Source organism: Heliconius melpomene, chromosome 18 (assembly GCF_056956725.1).
Source record: "Heliconius melpomene rosina isolate 202511_hmr_F chromosome 18, ASM5695672v1, whole genome shotgun sequence".
NCBI lineage: Eukaryota > Metazoa > Arthropoda > Insecta > Lepidoptera > Nymphalidae > Heliconius > Heliconius melpomene.
The window spans coordinates 9,554,360-9,574,323 of NC_140406.1; the positions used below are offsets into that span (position 1 = coordinate 9,554,360).

The following is a 19,964-nucleotide window of genomic DNA, read 5'->3' on the forward strand; positions in this document are numbered from 1 at the left end:
TTTTAAGAAAATATTCATAAGTTGGAAACTAAAGAAGCTATTTTGTGTAACTATTTAGTATTTCATAATAAAATTCTGTATTTCATAACAAAATATTTTGCTTTAACTTTTTTTTATACATTAACCAATTTTAATAAAACAAACACTAAACATGAAAGGAAGTTTGGCAATAGTTGAATCTGAATTTAAATCAGTTAAGCCGTTTCCACAATTGGCGTGCACAATGAAACAGACAAAAATCATTGTTCTGGGATCTATTACATTGATAAAAACCCTTAATAGATTTTCTTCTACATCTACCATGTGCAGACAGGAATCAGTTATATATAATATTTATAGATATGACAATAAGACTAAACAGAATTATAATTCTATTTAATATTTTTTCTTCAGAATTAGGGTGACAACTAAAAAATATTAAAAAATAAAAAAAATATTTGTATAAAATTCAATTTAATCATCATCTATATTTTCTAAAGGATATTCAGTCATAATCAAGCCTCGGCTCCATAAAGCATCTGCAATATGTACTTTATCTGAATCCTTTGAAATATCTAAGTTTTCAACGGAAACATATTCTGGATATGATAAAATCAATGTCTCTATAGCGGGAGCCATGTCTTCTTCAATTTCTAAATATGGCAGCTCGTTTCCATGATACTCTAGAGAGTTCTCTGCATAATAATATAATCTTATGCGATCTTCAGAAACCATTCTTAATATATTTTTGCGTAATAGCCTTATTCTAGTATCTAAACTTATTTCAACTCTGTTAGTCACTTTACCATTTTCAATCATTACATCGGTATCTCCATATACTGTAACTGCTTTTTCTATATCATTTAAAACTGGCGGCAAAGCATCTTGTTGATATTTCTTACTCATTTGGTCAACAGTATCATCAATAGGTAGATGATTTTTTATTTTGTCAAATAGATTTAAGATTACATTCGCTATTTCTATTTTACGTGGAGTGTTGGAATCTGAATATATAAGGCCAAAGTTGTCGTAAATATCAAATGGTAAACCTTGTCTTAGTTCAATATTTTCATTAATTGCTATTTGTAGTGCTGCAGGGATCATTTTCTCAAATAAATCTGCCCATGAGTGTTTTTGGTACATGCTAATAGTAACATGTAATGAATGTTCTCCATCTATAGTCACGCCTTGATGTATATATCCTCGAGGGAAGTAAAGCATATCCCCAGCTTCTAATGTAACTTCCAGAATTGGTTCTCCTATTTCAGCATCAGAAAAATTTTTGGATGAAGTTCTCGGCAATACTTCACTATCACCTCTGGGTTTGTAGATTCTCCACTGTTTTTTTCCTTCAGCTTGAAGGATAAAGGCTTCAATATCATCATAATGTGGAGCAAAACCTTGACTGTCCGGAGGTGTGAGATATGCATTTGCCCCCACAAATGAATTAAAAAACTCCTGTAGAGTTGAATTTAATAAATGTAGTTCTGAAATATAAGTTTGTGGATTTAATAATCTAATACTGCAACCATTTAAGTAAAAATCCCATACTAAATGAGGATGGGCTCTTCCTTCGGGATTATGAGTCTCTCTTACACCATCTACATATGAAGTTATGTCTATATTTTTAGTAAATTGGATATTATCTGTTCTCAGCATAGTATCAATTGCCGGAGTTGAAATAATGCCATTGTAGTAGTGTGGTTTTTTTCTAGCAATATGTAATGGTTTCTTTTCCCAAATTTCATTGAGAAAATCCTCAGGACTAAATGGAGCAATCATCCATCTAAATACTTTCAACCCTTCTTCTGTGCTATCTGTTTGGACTGGAGTGAATTCAAAACTATCATTACTTGAATGTAATGATTCCTTATCATCTTCATATGTAGATTTTTCTTGTTTGTTCACGATTTTATCTTCAGATGATACCCTCTGCGCTGGAATATCATCGTTTCCAGATTTAATGGTATTATTTGTACCATTAAGTGGATCTTTTACTTTCTTAGTTCCTTTTTTTGCTTTTTTCTTCTTATGTGATTTTTTCTTTGTAATATTCTTAGATTCTTTAATTTTCTTTTGTTTCTGTTTTAGTTTTATACCGATTTCTTTCATAACATTTTCGCAGACTTCGGCATTCGGCGACACTTGTTTATTAAAGTTATTTCGAAGTTTTCGTTGCTTTTTTTTCATTTCATTTTGTTGCTTTTTAGATCTATACATAGCAAATGCTGAGACTGGCGCATCCATGATTTATTGAAATGTGATACAGTTTAAAATTGTAAAATATTATACCTTAAGCATATAACCTCATGCGCGATAGAGAAAAATATTGTAGTGTGTAGACTTGTAGAGATGACTGGCTCGTGAGCTAAAGACAAGAAAGATATATATCTTGGCAAAAGATATAATAACTCTCTAGCTCGCATGTGTTTCAATTATATCTCTATGCACTTATACTTTTACTTAAGAATCAATTTTAGTGATGAGTTACGGCTCGTTGAGAGTTAGAAAGAGATGCGCTTATATAGTAGTTTACACGTAAATGAGAGAGATAACTTTATATAACCAACGATTTTTAAATATGCCAACTTAAAAGAAGTTTAAACTTAGCTATTTATTCCGGTTGACAGTTCAACCGTTCAACTTCTAAGCCTGTAAAGTATAAAGGAAAATCATTGAATCGATCAATCAATCAATTGAATGAATCAATAATCATTCCATTATTTCAATTTCACACATTTTTTTCCTCTAACTAAGTTCTAAATCTGAGCTAAAAGACACGAAGATATTAAGGAAATATTTTTAGTCTTAGCTGCCTTATGCTCTCTGAACCGTACTGAGCTAAATGAGTTAAAGATATAAAAGATATACCCCAAGATCGAAAAGATATAACTCACTCTTTTCTTGTCAGGGATACTTTATGCCTATCTCTAAAATATTGATGAAAATTCATATACACTGTCAACATAAATGGCTACGAAATCAAAAATAATATTTATTTAGTGAAGATTAAATTTACAAATAAAAAAATCTAATTTAAATTTAAAGGCCATATTAATTAACATTTTTTCAAATACTTTGCTGACTTTGCGCCGCAGGTAGTATAGAGTTAGACTACGATTTTAAAGTTAGAATTAGGCTAATGTTAGATTAAAGGTACCATAAACTATTTTGCTCTATCGATTAATAGCCTGTGACCATTGAATACATGAGTAAATGTGTCCTGTGCTTGTGATTAAGTAATAGAGCACTTAGGTGTGCACTTACGTCCATGAGCTCTAAAGTTTATGGCTAGCTGCACACACACAATATTTTTGACAATAATGGCCCCGCATCCTACGCAAAATTATTGACAATATTTCATCGCAACGCACTTTATTGACAATATTATTGTATGCGTTCGGCCAGGTTTAGCCTGATGGTGAAAGATGGCCGACGAAAACAATGTAAATTAGCTTGTTATCCAGTATATACAACTTTTCACATCTACATACAACAGTTTAGACGTAGGATTTTTTTTTATTTCACGATGTTTATCGACACTGTATGACGTGTGACGCAGATATCAATAATGTAAACACTACTACAAAAATAGTACTAAACAACTTTGAGCTTTGCTGCCAATACCTACGACTCGATTTCTACTTTTATAGGTTTGTCTGCGTGCGTCGTTCTTGACAAATGGCGTTTTATATTACAACGATAATGTTAATATTTATTTTGTTTGAAAAAATAACTTTTTAATTTTTGGCAAAATCTCTTTTATTTTAATTGTGTTAGGTTTTTATAAAGTAGTTAAAACTGCGGTTTCATTTAAAGTGGTGCTGACAAAAACACTGTATAATCACAAGCCACGACAAACATCCGTGCAAACGCTTGTGTTGGTAGATGCTTGGGAAGCCGCGACAAGCGTCTGCATGGCCTTTTAACACTTTACTAGTTTACATCCAGATTTACCGTAATGATATAAAATATTGCTATATAGTAAAAAACCAAACATCGTTTTATAAGTGCATTTTCAAACCATGTTCAAGTAAATAAGTTGGGGCTACAATTTACTTATTTTTTTAATAATAATTAAATAAAAAGAAATAGAAATAGGAGTTAAAAACGAGAAAAGTATTGGATTTAGGTAGAAATAAAATGCTAATAACACCTTTATTACTTTATTTCAGATTTGCATCAAATACAATATGTAATATTTATGGTAATTACCAGTTAAGGCAATTTATGTTTTTCACTGTATGTATAGGTTTTAATTTCTATTCTTTGCATTTATTATATTTAAATAGTAATATTTTGCAACTAAAAAGTGATTTATATTATTTAAATTACAGAATATGCTTTGCTTATCTAGTAGATTCAACACATTCAGCTAAATAGTTAATTTAAGGTTAATTTTTAATATTATATAATTTCATGATTTATCAATATTTAAATATATCTATAGTGGAATTTTCCCTGTAAGTATAAATGTATTACTAGAGATTAGGATAAACGTGAATCTAATGATAACGAAGTAGGTATAATTTGTTTAGCGGATAACAAGTATATAATGTTCACAATTTATATCTATTAAACTTTTAATTTCATAAGTTAAATAATTGTTATATTTAACAGGGAATATAAATTTTCTTAAATTGTTTAAATTACATAAATATATCAGGCCTAATGTCATGGATAGTACGTATTCTATTCTACTTTAGTTTTACTACAAGTAGCGATATACAGTATCTATTAAAATAATCAATCATATAAGTAATGTGCAGTTTCTTTTGTGTAAGCTACATATTGTCATAGATTTCGATTAATGAGGTCAAGAGAAATATTTTTAGGAAATTATGTACATCTTATGCTTGTCACAGCCACAGTATAAGTATAAAATGAAAATATATTTTTAGCGGGGAATTAGTTTTGTATTTACTACAAACATACTGAAAGTTTTTAAAGATTTCGTATGAACGATTAAATGCTTGGGCTGGTTTTTGTTTTTTAACTGGAAGTAACTTATAGATTATTTGGCTGATTCGTCTAGTGATGCATGATCTTGGACATTAATTTGTAATATTGAAAACTCTAAGAAAGTTCATGATATTTAAGTGTCGTAGATGACAATATATTTTAACTGAAGTAACCTTTTGTAAATTGTTTATAAAATGTATTATAAATATATTATGATATGCCACCAATCGGTATGGTTTTTGATATTTTCACGTATACAATACAGACTAAAAAGGGATCAATCTTCAGTCTGTTTTTATAAAATTTTATGAAATTCGTATTAAAATGTTTATAGCTTTAAATTTTACGTTTTGACGTAAAAAAGAGAGAAAAATTTAAATCCTCCTCAGTCTTTTTAGCGAACTAAGTTCGATTTCTTCAACAGAAACATTGTGCAGTAAAGTGCTAGAAGGAATTATTTTTAAATATAGGTACATGTGAAGGACGGTTGCCGACAAAGCCATAGAAGATTTCATACGAGTTAAATCAAATTAAAATATAAATTAAATAAGTCAACTAAGTTACATTTTCCTTAAAATATTTATGCTCCTAGTGTTGTGTCTCTAACATTCATTTTATACAACGAAGAATAATATTATGTAAGTATTATGCAAACATACGAATAACACACATATTTCGTATCTGTAATATAAATTTCATCTAACATATATTTTTTTTACTGTAAACATTAATTAGACACACAGCTATTTAATTGAGACATTTATTAATTAATAATAATATAACATTACTTTTTTTAATGAACAAAACTACACAGCGCAATTAAAATAAATATAAAGCCAAAACCCAATAAACCTACGTCATAAAAATAAAAAGTGCATACGTTACATTTTAAAACATTATTTTTACTAAATTGGGGCATTTTTCATAACTAAAAGCAGCTTAATGTACTCGGATGTCTCGTGCGTGAACTGGCGTAGTGTCCTCAGGGCTGGGACTGTCATCAAGGTGAGGTCTAATATGAACAACTGAGCGTCGTTGGTCATGATGATAGTCATCTCGCATAACCAGTCCTCCGATACCATATCCTGGTCCCATAACTCCTGAGCCACTTAGCCGCATTTTCTCAGGGTCCTCGTCGAGTTTCATTGATGAAAATACGGTACTTAAATTCAGTTGTGGTATATCATAGAAGACGGTCAGGGTTAGCATCAGGAAGGTCAGGCCAGCGATTAAGTAGCCTGAAAAGTGATACAAATTGTGTTTTATAATAAATTAATATTAAATAATTAAATAAAATTAGAGACAAAATTTATTATAATATGGCTACACTATACTATATAAAAACCATGCCCATTAACAGTTATGGTTTAAAAAATAACAAATCGATAAAAACATTATCTTCTTTTTTAAATTATAAACAGCAGAGTTGTATTTTTCATACAAATAAACTTTCACGTAAATTTTAATATTCCTCCACACTTTAAGCATTTTTTGATGAAATAAGGTAAGTGACGGTAACTTCGTGATAGTACGTGGTTTCGTGAGTTTTGCTTGTGGCAAAAATAATAAGCAATTTAAGTGTTATTTACGGAAACTATATATTGGTATATAATCTTTATACTTTCAACTGTCTAAAAACTAAGTAACATTATTTTAATGATAAAATTGAGCGTATAGCGACATTTTAAACGCAGAGTTGGCTACAAACTGCATTGTAACGTGTCTGCGATGCTTGCCACCGTAAGACTAGCGTAAGAATTTCTTAAGGTTGTAGAAAGACAAAGGTAAGTTATTCGAATAAAACATTGAATATATGCTTTTTTGTATTCTATAAAAAAACATTTTATTGAAAAAAAAAATAGATGGAAGCATAAAATTCTTTTAAAATTGCAATAAATCGATTCACGAAATAGCAGACATTTTATTTATCAAGTGTCCGCTATTTCGTGTTACTACCGAATTAGGGGAATCTTAGATACTTTTTAATAAATTTATATTTATGTTATAACTAAGATAATTTAAATTTAAAGCTTAAAATCAGTTACTGTATTTATTAAAGTTTCTCGTGATCGAAATTCGGTATATGTTTTGTCCACTTAAATTTCTATATTACTATTTTAAAGGTAACCTGAATTGGTAATTTTAAGCTAAATTCGTATAGGTACTGCCAATGTAATTTTATTTTTTAATCAACCTTTATAATTTATTTTTGTGTATTTTATCGAATATACGTGGTAGTTAATGATTACTTTACATAATGTAAAAAATACTGAATAAACAGAACTGCGGAAGTTACTAAAATCAGTAACACGAAATAAGATCCCCTACATTTCATTATTTTCTCTAACTTCGTGACAAATAAATCTACGTAAAATCAGCACATTGACTTCTTTGTCTTTGTTAATAGTGTTTTAATAGTGTTCTTAGTCTTGTTATAAGTCTAAATAAAGATCTTTTTATTTTTTCAAGAATTTTTCAAGAATATAATATATACCTACTAAACACAAAACGCCGTACAAACTGGTTGCGAAAATATATAGTTCTATAAACTGGCATACCTAGCTTCAAAAAATTTAACTTGAATTTCGAGTTTTTTATATATTTTTTTTATAAAAAATTCAAAAATGTAAGTTTTTTAAACCTGAGCTTTTATAATTTGTAAATTATAAAAGTTGAGGCTGCTCGTGGCGCAGGAGTACAAAGTATGACTGTAAAACCGACTGGTTGTGGGTTCGATCCCCACTCCAGGACATGAAAATAGGAATAGTATAGGAAATAGAAAATATTTATTTAAATTTATATTTCAGGCAAAGCGCGGCGTTGAGTTGTGCCACTTAACATGCTGTGACTCCGAAATTCCGCAGAAAGTCGGGAACGGAGTGTTTTAAAAACACTAGGTTCCTACCTACCTATCTACCTACCTACCTACCTAGGCCTATCCAGCTGTGTGCGGGATACAGCGTGAAGATGATTTAATTTGATTTGATTTTTTTTATAAAAGTTTTAATGTCGTTAAGCTGATCTACCTATTTTTTTTTATTTACAAATTCTTTACAATCAAAACCAATAAAGATGTTAATTTTTTTTATTATAAAACCTCACTCGCGAGGTATAAACTTGTGACCCGAAATAGGGGACACAAACTCACGAAGTTAGAAACAGAGCTAAATTTTATCACGAAGTAGGGTTCAAATTAGAGGTCCACAAATAAATTAATATAAAAATTAAGGTTAAGTTAAACCGCATAATTCACACATCAAATTACTGCCAAAAGACCCACTTTGATCACACTAAAATTTGCAAATTCATATAACCTTTAATAATGTATTTACAATAGTTTAAAGTTATGAGAGCCTTAAACTGCCGAACTCCCGTACATTTACCTTAAATGTACAAAAAATAAACTGTACATGTTAAAATGAATACATACAAGTAGCAGCAACTTTATAAGCAGGTCGGTAAGGCTGTCCTGGATGGTCTCCTGGTATATAATCTCCCAGGCCAATAGTCGTAAGGGAAATGAAGCAATAGTAGAACGAATCCAAATAGTCCCAGTCTGGCTCCATCGCGTCGAAGGCCGCTGCAGGCACCAGTAGGAAGAACACTACTAGGATTGTTACTGAAAAAAATATATAAACATTGTGTTTTATATACATGATGCGAAAATAAAGTCGAAGTAGATAGATTTACTAAATTTTGAAAAAACAAGAGAGGACCAGGAAACTTCTAAAAGTTTTTTAAATCTAAATTAAATCGTTAACTAACCTATTATTATTTTAATTTATATTAATTTGTTTTTATTTTTATTTCCTGTGATTGCTTGTTACGTCTTCAGTTGACAATGACTTAATTTTTTCCTTGCGTAAGTTTCAGTAAAGTTATTCCTATAATATTTCTCTTAAGAAATATCTCAATTACTTACCAATAATCATAAGATGCACCAAACGTATAGTGAACGGGCGGTACAAATGTCCCAGCGCGGCATTCAGAGACCTCAAAAGTGCTGTGGCAGGTAACAAAAGGCGTTCCACTAGCGCTGACAATAGAACTAGAGTTAGAGGAATGCCGAGCAGTGCGTATACCATGCAGAATAGTTTTCCTGGCTTCGACAGGGGTGTCACGTGGCCGTAGCCTATGGAAAAAGAATTATACTTAAAAAAATATACAATATCCATATAATCCGTAATGATATAAGTAACTCTACGTTTAAAATGTCGCTGTAGGCTCAATTTTGTCAGTAAAATATTGTTATAAATTTTTTAGACAGTTAAAATTATAAAGATTATATACCAATATATAATTTAAGTAAATAATACTTAAATTGCTTATTATTTTTGCTAGAAGCAAAACTCACGAAACGACGTACTATCACGAAGTGACGGTTACTTCACTTACCTTAAATATCTAAGTTGCTGTAATCATTTACGCTTTGTACGTGTTATATTCGAATGTTATATTATACCTGCCAGTCATCGCCGGTAATTTCGTCGGTGCGTTCGACCCAACCATTGTACTAAATATAAATATTTTAACTTATGAGAATAGAGTCCGTAATCATTGCTTGTAAATACATTCAAACGGTATTATTGATAGTTTCAAAAATATTTAAACTTCACAAAGCTTTTCCTTTGAGTCCAGTCGTATCATGGCGCCGGGGCACAACCGGTGTAAACACGACAGGTTGTGGATTTGATTCCCACTGAAGAAAATGTAATATTTAATATTTTCATTTCTTCACTCTGATACCGAGGTGGAAAGAAGGGAACGGAAGTGTTTTAATGGGAGGGTTGGAATGGGTGAGGGGTGGTAACACTACCGTCCCAGATTCTTTCTGTCTAACCTGCTAAGACACGCATTTCACGCTTTGTTTTGTTACCAAAATGAGAAAATAAAAATAATTCATTCCACCGATTGAGAATCGAACTCACAACCGTCCCGTTTGCAGTTAGACGCTGTGCTACTGCGCACCGACGCGACGGTCCCATAAACAAAAAGTATCTATAAAATAGATTAAGCTCCAACATATTAAGAAACAAAATAGTCCAATAGCTCTTAATTAAGATTGACGACGGACTGTCCTTAGGGACACGCACGTATAGTAAACTAACAAAAGAAAGGAACAGGGAATATAAAGTGGAATCTGAATTAATTAATGGCGACGCTGTCGTTATTTCATTCCATTTTCTAAATAGCAGGTAATAAGATTCGAACCCTACTCGGAAGATGTTTATTTTCTGCTCTGGTGGTTGGTTTTTTAGTCAATGCACGGCGTTGAGCTCTGCCACTCAACATGGCTCAAAAATTGGACGGAAAGTGTGAAGCGGAATTAATGTTAGTTTAACGTTAACTAACGTCTCAGAGTATCGTTATTTTTTAAACCTCATACTGTATCTCGTATATAGCAGGGTAGGCAGATGAAACCCCGGGTTAAGACACCTCGTTCCTTACTTTCCGCCAATTTTTTAAACTTAATTTAAATAAAAAAATAAACTTTAATTACTATAATATAATTAAATAACCTTACCAATAGTAGTAACAACGGTAGAAGAGAAAAATAACGATTGTCCAAAGCTCCAATTAGGTCCTCCCGTTACATTCTTAGAGGCGGACACCCCCCGATTACTAGCACGCACTATTTCATCGAGTAGCGTCTCTAGGTCGTCATCTGGAAAAAACAAATGATATTCTTATTAAATATATATTTTTTTTATTTAAAAAATATTTGATCAGAATGGAAAAATGAATGTTTTAAATATAATCATTCCCCGAAGTGAGGCTCGAACACACAGCCATCACATTTTTTTCAAAAAGTGGAGCCACCAGGGCCTGAAGTAGTCGAACAGGTTACAGTAGTTAATAGGTAAGTATATATTTTTGGATTTTTTTTTACTTTATCGATGTGTCGGTATATATATGAGGGCATATAGCAGAGTTAAGACACTCCGTTATGTCACCACTCCGTCCAACTTAACGAGACATTGCGTGTTAAGTGGTTGAACTGAACACCACGTTTTCTTTTGCCAAAACGAGCAAATGAATAATTCGTTTCCTCATGTGGGTCTCGAACTTACAATCGTCTGGTCATCAATCAGACGTTGTGCTGCTGCGCCAATATAGCCTGAATATTGTGGCTTTAGAGAGCATTTAGTGAAACTTAGGTAAGCACTCAGTTCTTTACTTTTTAAACAGTTAGAGTAAGTCCAACGCCAACAATTTAATTTAATAGCAGTTTATTACACAACAATCTTATTTATTGTCCATTCTATTAAAATATTAAAAGATTTAATAAACTCATGAAATTTGATGGGCACTTTCATTTATGCAAATTGGCGTCACGAACGAGTAAATTGAACGACGAAACTTAAAACAACTTTGGATAAGCTTCAAAGATAATATTTATTTACGCTAGGGGTTGCGACTTGTGGCTTTAACAAATTGTTGAGGCAATTTTGGTAATATGAAAATTACTTTTATATCTAATATTTTCAAATATTATATTTTGTATTGAAATATAATTATGTATATATAATACTCTTACTGTTCGCGACAACCGACGCGCATCATCGGCTGTGAACTCGTCACAACATGTTAGAGACTGTTTAGTTTGGCAAAAAGTGACGTCATACCACTCTCGTAATTTTGAATGTTATTATTAGTGTCTTTTCTAAATTAATAGTGTTTTTTTCCTTTGTAAATAAGTAATTACATTAAATAATAAATATAAATAAATTTGGGTTCCGTTTTAGATAATAATTTTCGACTTTATATCTTATTTGTATAGTTGTACTATGATTTGCCGCATTAATCGCTTTTTATATAATAGTAACTTCCGTATAGTAAATTTTATTATTAATTATTGTTTGTCATAGTTTTCTGTAACAAAATAACAGATTTGTATATTCCTAATGTGTGTAATTAATTTTAGAGAGAATTTTCATTGTAAAAACTCATGTAAAATTCGTCATCGTAACAGCATTTTTCGTAATTTAATAATAGATAATACTTAAATAGTATAATGTTTTATACATAGATAGATAGATATTTTTATGTTCTTTTAATATGTATAAATTGTAAAAACATCCGATTTTTAGTTATTAAAATATAAATGTAAATGTGTGATAATCATAGTAAAAATATTGTTGTAAATAAAGATAAAACGGCTCGGTGGCTCGCGGCTCTCGTTACCGTTTAGCTCCGCGCAACGGAGGTGCGCGTCGGGCGAGACAGAGACAGTCGGCAATCAACGGTGAGCACAACAGGAAGAAGATAGAATCGGAACAAGACACGAATAGAGCCGACAGTCACCGACCGTTATACAGTGATCAACATCTTGTTTCAATATCCTGTTTCAACATCCTGTTTCAGTATCTTGTTTCAATGTATAGCAAGAACGTCTCGCAAGAACGTCTCACAAGAAGGACTCACAAGAACGTCTCACAAGAAGGACTCCCAAGAACGTCTCACAAGAACGTCTCACAAGAACGACTCACAAGAACGTCTCACAAGAAGGACTCCCAAGAACGTCTCACAAGAACGTCTCACAAGAACGTCTCACAAGAACGTCTCACAAGAACGACTCACAAGAACGTCTCACAAGAACGACTCACAAGAACGTCTTGGGGTCTCAGCATACTCCGTGTTCCCATGATCTGGAACCTATAGTGTGCAGGGCGTCAGCGGCTCATTCACTTGAGTTCCGCCCGTCCGGTACAACGTGCTGGTCCTTCGAGCCGGATCTGGGGACTCCTCACCGAAGCTGAAGCATCATCCGTCATCGTGCAAGTTATCGCAGTGCTCCGTCGCGCAAGTGCTCCGTCGCGCAGTACTCTATCGCGCAGTGTTTTCCGTCGCGCTCGCAAACGCATTCGCCGTCGCGTTTCACATCCGTATCGACTGTCGCGCTCGCAACTGCGCTGACGTCACATATCCCGTCACGTCGTGAGTGTTTTGTGCATCCGCCTTCGTGAGTCTTCGTAAGTGCTCCATCGCGTAGTGCTCTCCGTCGCGCCGTGCTCCATCGCGCAGTATATTCCGTATTGACTGTCGCGCTCGCAACTGTGCTGAAGTCGCCTTACTCGCCTGTAGTCTTCGTGAGTGTTCGTGCATCAGCCTCTGACATCCGCCTTCGAGTGTTATCGTGAGTCTTCGTGAGTGTTCGTGCATCAGCCTCTGACATCCGCCTTCGAGTGTTATCGTGAGTGTTCGAGAACCTTCGTGCATCCGCCTTCGAGTATTATCGTACTACATCGCGCAGTGCTCTCCGTCGCGCAGTGTTCTCCGTCACATAGCGCTCTCCGCTGCGCTCTCCGCCGCCTCCGTTGGCGTCCGCATTGACTGTCGTGCTCGCTACTGCGCTGACATCTATCGCGCCGTAAGTCACGTCGTGAGTGTTCGTGCATCCGCCTTCGAGTATTATCGTAAGTCTTCGTGAGTGTTCGTGCATCATCCTCCGACATCCGCCTTCGTGTGTCGTCGTTCGTCTCCGAGAATCTTCGTGCTTCCGCCTTCGAGTGTCGTCGTTCGTCTCCGAGAATCTTCGTGCATCCGCCTTCGAGTATTATCGTTTCGTCTTGGTGAGTTTTACCAATTATCGTAGGTTTTTACTAAGATGCCTATCACAAGATCAAGAGGTCGATCCGAGGGATTGAGATATGAAGCCGACCCTTCATCTAGTCACACAGAGGTGACACACCCGCCTACGAATACACAAGAGGATTCCGAAATAGAAAAGAACTTAATAGTACCAAGTGACGAAAAGGAAGACTCAAGAATTATTTCAATTAACAAGGAGGAACAATTTGAAGGCACACAAATAAAGTCGACAACTTCGAAACGTGCAAACTCGAAGAAGTCTACGAAATCCAGACGTAGAGCAAGAAATGCTCGTGAAGAAATACTTCGCATCAAGCTTGAACTCGCGCAAATAGCTCTGGAAGATGCTGAATCAGATAGTTCAGAATCCCAGGAAGATAATATATCGAAAACCGACTACGTTAGCTCCTGGATTGAAGATAATGCACAAATCGTACAAAAATCACTTACACCATGTGCAGATGTTCCGAGGCAACCACATCCAGTGCCGTCATGCTATAGAATGCCTCAACATCCGAATATCGGCAACAATTCCGAAAATCAACAAGCAATACAGAGAGATTCAACAAAGGAAATAGAGGAGCTAAAAAAGGAAATAGAAAATTTGAAGAAAAGATGCGAAAAAGCCGAAACCGCTCCTACATCGTTGTGTATGAAAACAGAGGTACCTAAACCTACAATGTTACCTCCATCATCGTCATACAATTTTCCCGTCGCGTCCAAAGTCATCATGGATCTTCCTACATATAGTGGAGTGTTAAATGAATGGCTATCATACAGGGCCATATATGAAAACACTAAGGGATACTTCAATGAAGTTGAAAATACAGCCAGAATTCGAAGAAGCCTAACTGGAAAAGCATTGGAAGTCGTCGACACACAACTCATAGCTCATTCAAAACCGGATGCCATCATAGAAGAGCTTGAAATGAATTTCGGTCGTCCAGATGCAATCGCATATAGTGAATATGACAAGCTTCGATCTCTACCTCGTTGTGCTGACAATCCAAAGGAGATACATGCATTCGCCAGTAAGGTAAGAAGCAGTGTCAATCTGTTTCGCGCCCTCGATTTACACAACTTTATCACTGCGCCAGATATAACGAGGGCCCTTCGTGAAAAGCTACCATCGTCGTTATGTACCAGGTGGTACGAGGAACAAGCATCTATATTCAAACCAGACCTGACGCACTTCAGCGAGTTTCTCACCAAACAAGCAGCATGTCGCACACCTTATTCAACAGAGATCCCGCACTCAGAGCCTACTCGTCGTGTGATACATAGAACGCACAATACTACCGAAGAAAGGAAAACTAATAGATTTCATGGAATGGTGAAAAGTACGTGCAAAATTTGTAACAAAGAAGGTCATCACAGTATTAGCTGCAAGAAATTTCAAGATGCCAACTCAGATAAAAGATGGGAACTCGCCAAAGAACACCGACTGTGCTTCAGATGCCTGCGGTTCCGACAATCAGGACATTCCTGTAAACCACAGAAGTGCAATATTAAGGGATGCATCGGTACTCATCATCGATTACTACACTATGATAAAAAGGAGAAATCAGAAATTCGAAATCAACAAGAAGAAAAGGAAACCGTGGCCAACGCATGGGTACCGTCAAAGGCGCATGCTTATCTTAAAATCATACCAGTCAGAGTTCATGGACCGGCGGGAGAAACCTCCGCATACGCTCTATTAGACGACGGATCAACTGTATCTCTCATAGATGAAGCTTTGGCAAAGGAAGTCGGTGCTGAGGGACGGCTGGATCCTTTAAAGATGGAAGCAATCGGGGATATAGTTATTGAAACGCCGGGATCAAGGCGTGTTACCGTGACACTTGCTAATTCACAGAAAAAGAAGATTAGCTTTACAGCTCGTACCGTTCCGCATCTTAATCTTTCCCCGCAAACAATTCGTGAAGAAGACTTAGCTGCCTGCGATCATCTAATAGATTTGAAGAACCAGCTCACCTACGACTCAGCCACGCCTAAAATTCTAATTGGTCAAGACAATTGGAATTTACTACTCGCCGAAGATGTCCGTATAGGACCGAAGAACCAACCAATCGCTTCACTCACGTCGCTCGGGTGGGTGCTACATGGTGCGCACAATAGGACATTGGGTCAGAAAATCCATTTCGTCAATCAAGTTACTGCTATTGAAGATAGAATGGATGAACAACTGAGAGATTACTTTGCCTTGGAATCTCTTATCATTAATCCGCGTCGGCCAGACTCTGATCCAGAAATAAAGGCTGAAAACATTTTGAAGAAACACACACACCATTTACAAGATGGGCATGTTGAAACCACACTTTTATGGAAATCAGAGAACAGCATCATGGTTAATAATTATGAGTCGGCGCTGAAGAGGCTCATATCAATAGAGAGAAAAATTGATCGTGATCCTGAACTGAAAAGGAGATACACCGAACAAATGGAATCACTCGTCCAGAAGGGCTACGCTGAGGTGGCACCTAAAAGTATCTCTCCAGGCAGAACATGGTACCTGCCACACTTCGACGTGCAAAACCCGGCTAAACCAGAGAAGCTTCGCATTGTTCACGACGCCGCTGCTAAAACCAAAGGTATGTCACTAAACGATTTCCTCTTGACTGGACCAGACCTTCTTCAATCGCTTCCTGGAGTCATGATGAGATTTCGCCGTCATGCTTTCGCTGTATCAGCCGACATAGCCGAAATGTTTATGCAAGTCAAAGTAAGACCTCAAGATAGGGATGCCCTTCGCTACCTGTGGAGAGGACACCGGCGGGAGGGAACTCCTGAAGAATATCGCATGACGTCGCTTATATTTGGAGCTGCGAGTTCACCATGCACCGCGATATTCGCTAAAGATTGGAACGCAAAAAGGTACATCGACACGCATCCAGAAGCAGTGGAAGCTATCATCCACAACCACTATATGGATGACTACCTAGACAGTTTCCGAAGTATAGAAGAAGCTATAGAAACTTCCAAAAAGGTCCAACATATCCACGGAGAAGCTTGTTTCAAACTCTGCAAGTGGGTTTCAAATATCCCGAAAATAATAAATGAACTTGAAAAACAATCAAATATGACAGAAACTATTAACCTGGGTACCAAAGAAGAAAAGATTTTGGGTTTAATGTGGAGACCGTCAACCGATGAATTACGATTCAATTTAAAACTAGCAAGATTACCGCCCAGTTTATTAAAGAAAACAGCTCCTACGAAGAGAGAAGCTCTGAAGATAGTTATGTCACTCTATGACCCACTTGGTTTCGCTTCACCCGTTACTATTCGTGCTAAACAAATTCTTCAAGAATCTTGGCGAAGAATTATAGATTGGGATCAACATCTGGATGAAGATCTTTCCAAGCAGTGGGCAGAATGGATGCTACACCTTCAGAAATTGAAAAATGTGAGCTTACCTCGATGCTACTCTGGTTATAGTGATGCCACATCTGTACAACTACATATATTCAGCGACGCCAGTGAAACAGCCTACGCAGCAGCTGCCTACTGGAGGGTGGTTGCTCCGGATGGAAAAGTCCAAGTCAACATGATCATGGCTAAAGCGAAAGTAGCCCCGCTCAAGGTTATGTCAATTCCTCGTTTAGAACTACAAGCAGCCGTCATGGGAGTTCGCATAGCAGAAGCTGTCATAAAAGAACATCGTATTGCGCCGGAATGCAAAATCTTTTGGACAGACAGTAAGACAGTTCTGACGTGGATAAGAAATGGAGCCAGGTCTTATAAGCCATTTGTCGCACATAGACTAGCAGCCATTGAAGAATATACCAAAGTTGAAGAATGGCGTTGGGTACCTTCTAAGCTCAATGTCGCCGATATAGCCACCAGAGAAGTACCATCTGATTTTGGAGCTGATCATGAATGGTATCACGGGCCTGCCTTCTTGAAAGAAAATCCGAGTACCTGGCCTATCGAAAAACCGGTCGTGTCAAATAATACTGGTGAAGAACATACTTTTACCGTTAAAGAACTCCAGCTGAAGACAAAATTACGTGAAGCAATTCCTGATCCACAACGCTTCTCAAAATGGGAGCGACTACTTCGTGCCACAGCTAGAGTCTTGCAATTTTTAGATATTTGCAGAAATAAAAAAGAGAAGATCTTTTATAAGCGAACACGTAGAAATATGGAATCAGATCCTACGTGGAACAAACGAAGAGAAACATTGCAAAAGAAATCTACTACTCTACATAGCAAGAAATCTATGGATTCCAACAATTTTCTGATATTGGATTCGAAGTACATTACAAAAGCAGAAAATCTTCTCATCCGAACATCTCAAGAAGAATCTTTCAATGAAGATATCACAGACTTAAGATACAACAGGACTATTGCCAAACAAAGTCGCCTTCATTCATTACCCGTAGAACTCCGAGATGATATTGTCGTTCTTCGCAGCCGTATAGCCGCCGCCGAGGGAATAAAAGACGAAACAAAGAAACCACAAGTCTTAGATGGAGATAACTACATCACACAGTTATATATTGATTGGACCCACCGTTGTCTTCACCACAGCAGCACCGAAATAATAGTAAGTGAAGTACGTCAACATTTTTGGGTAATTCGTCTTCGTCCCACCGTGAAAAGGATAGTTCATCAGTGCCTCAAGTGTCGTATTCGCAAGGCACAACCCCCACAGCCTTCTACGGGTGATCATCCTAAATCCCGTCTCGCTCATCATCGAAGACCATTTACATACACCGGCTTAGATTATTTTGGCCCTCTCACAGTAGTCGTCGGCAGACAACACGTGAAACGTTACGTCGCACTCTTCACGTGTCTTACCACTAGAGCAGTTCACCTGGAAATCGCCGCCAGCCTAAGCGCAGACTCTGCCATACTTGCATTGCGAAGATTCGCTGCACGTCGAGGATGTCCTTCCGAAATTTACTCAGATAATGGTACAAACATGCATGGAGCAGACAAAGAACTTCGAGAAGCATTCAAAGAAGAAGCCAGTCGTCGAGGCATCGCATGGCGTTTCATAACACCATCTGCACCATTCATGGGAGGCGCATGGGAACGTCTTGTTCGCTGCGTGAAAACAGCTCTATACACTATTCTTCGTGAGAGATACCCCCGAGAAGAAATTTTGGCTACATTACTCTGCGAAGTAGAATATACTGTGAATAGTCGTCCCCTCACACATGTTTCTGTAAACAATGACGACGAAGAATCTATAACACCCAATCACTTTTTACTTGGGGGTTCAGCTCGTCTACCTGTACCTGGCACATTTAGTGAGGACGACATCGATAGCAAAAAGCAGTGGAGACGCTCACAGATATTAGCGGACATGTTTTGGAGACGCTGGGTTCGCGAATATCTCCCTGAACTTCAACACCGGCGGGAGCCTCATGGTCGAGGCCCTACTTATGAAATAGGTGACCCGGTACTTATAGCCGACTCACAACTTCCAAGAAATACGTGGCCAAGAGGACGCATAGAAAAAGTATATCCAGGTGCAGATGGACAAGTGCGAATAGTTGAAGTACGCACTAAGGGTGGTCTTCTGAAAAGGCCAACCAAAAAACTCGTTCCGCTTCCAAAGTAAGAAGACGTCGTCGCTCACCGCGGGAAAGATGCAGCATCACATCGAGACCTGATTCTGCACGGCGGGAGAAATGTTCGCGACAACCGACGCGCATCATCGGCTGTGAACTCGTCACAACATGTTAGAGACTGTTTAGTTTGGCAAAAAGTGACGTCATACCACTCTCGTAATTTTGAATGTTATTATTAGTGTCTTTTCTAAATTAATAGTGTTTTTTTCCTTTGTAAATAAGTAATTACATTAAATAATAAATATAAATAAATTTGGGTTCCGTTTTAGATAATAATTTTCGACTTTATATCTTATTTGTATAGTTGTACTATGATTTGCCGCATTAATCGCTTTTTATATAATAGTAACTTCCGTATAGTAAATTTTATTATTAATTATTGTTTGTCATAGTTTTCTGTAACAAAATAACAGATTTGTATATTCCTAATGTGTGTAATTAATTTTAGAGAGAATTTTCATTGTAAAAACTCATGTAAAATTCGTCATCGTAACAGCATTTTTCGTAATTTAATAATAGATAATACTTAAATAGTATAATGTTTTATACATAGATAGATAGATATTTTTATGTTCTTTTAATATGTATAAATTGTAAAAACATCCGATTTTTAGTTATTAAAATATAAATGTAAATGTGTGATAATCATAGTAAAAATATTGTTGTAAATAAAGATAAAACGGCTCGGTGGCTCGCGGCTCTCGTTACCGTTTAGCTCCGCGCAACGGAGGTGCGCGTCGGGCGAGACAGAGACAGTCGGCAATCAACGGTGAGCACAACAGGAAGAAGATAGAATCGGAACAAGACACGAATAGAGCCGACAGTCACCGACCGTTATACAGTGAT

The 19,964-nt window shown here is 36.1% G+C and overlaps 2 protein-coding genes across 3 annotated transcripts in view; both read right to left on the reverse strand.

Annotated features, from left to right (window-relative positions):
- Positions 1-436: 436 nt before the first annotated feature.
- Positions 437-2,463, reverse strand: NO66 (Bifunctional lysine-specific demethylase and histidyl-hydroxylase NO66). The gene has a single exon (XM_085201968.1). The coding sequence runs from the start codon at positions 2,224-2,226 to the stop codon at positions 454-456; it is 1,773 nt and encodes a 590-aa protein (XP_085058094.1). The 5' UTR covers positions 2,227-2,463; the 3' UTR covers positions 437-453.
- Positions 2,464-4,131: 1,668 nt separating this feature from the next.
- LOC146529479 (potassium channel subfamily K member 6-like) overlaps positions 4,132-19,964 on the reverse strand; it is a 52,088-nt gene continuing 36,255 nt past the window's right edge. For both annotated transcript variants that reach the window (XM_085201970.1, XM_085201969.1), the window contains 4 exons: positions 10,466-10,606; positions 8,864-9,073; positions 8,372-8,560; positions 4,132-6,179 (listed from right to left, as the gene is read on the reverse strand). In XM_085201970.1, the coding sequence (XP_085058096.1) occupies positions 5,881-6,179; positions 8,372-8,560; positions 8,864-9,073; positions 10,466-10,606 (839 nt within the window). In that variant the 3' untranslated portion in view covers positions 4,132-5,880. The remainder of the gene's footprint in view (positions 6,180-8,371; positions 8,561-8,863; positions 9,074-10,465; positions 10,607-19,964) is intronic.

Coding starts and splice junctions, on each gene's coding strand:
- NO66 (XM_085201968.1), bottom strand. CDS start 2,226: ATGGATGCGCCAGTCTCAGCATTTGCTATGTATAGATCTAAAAAGCAA.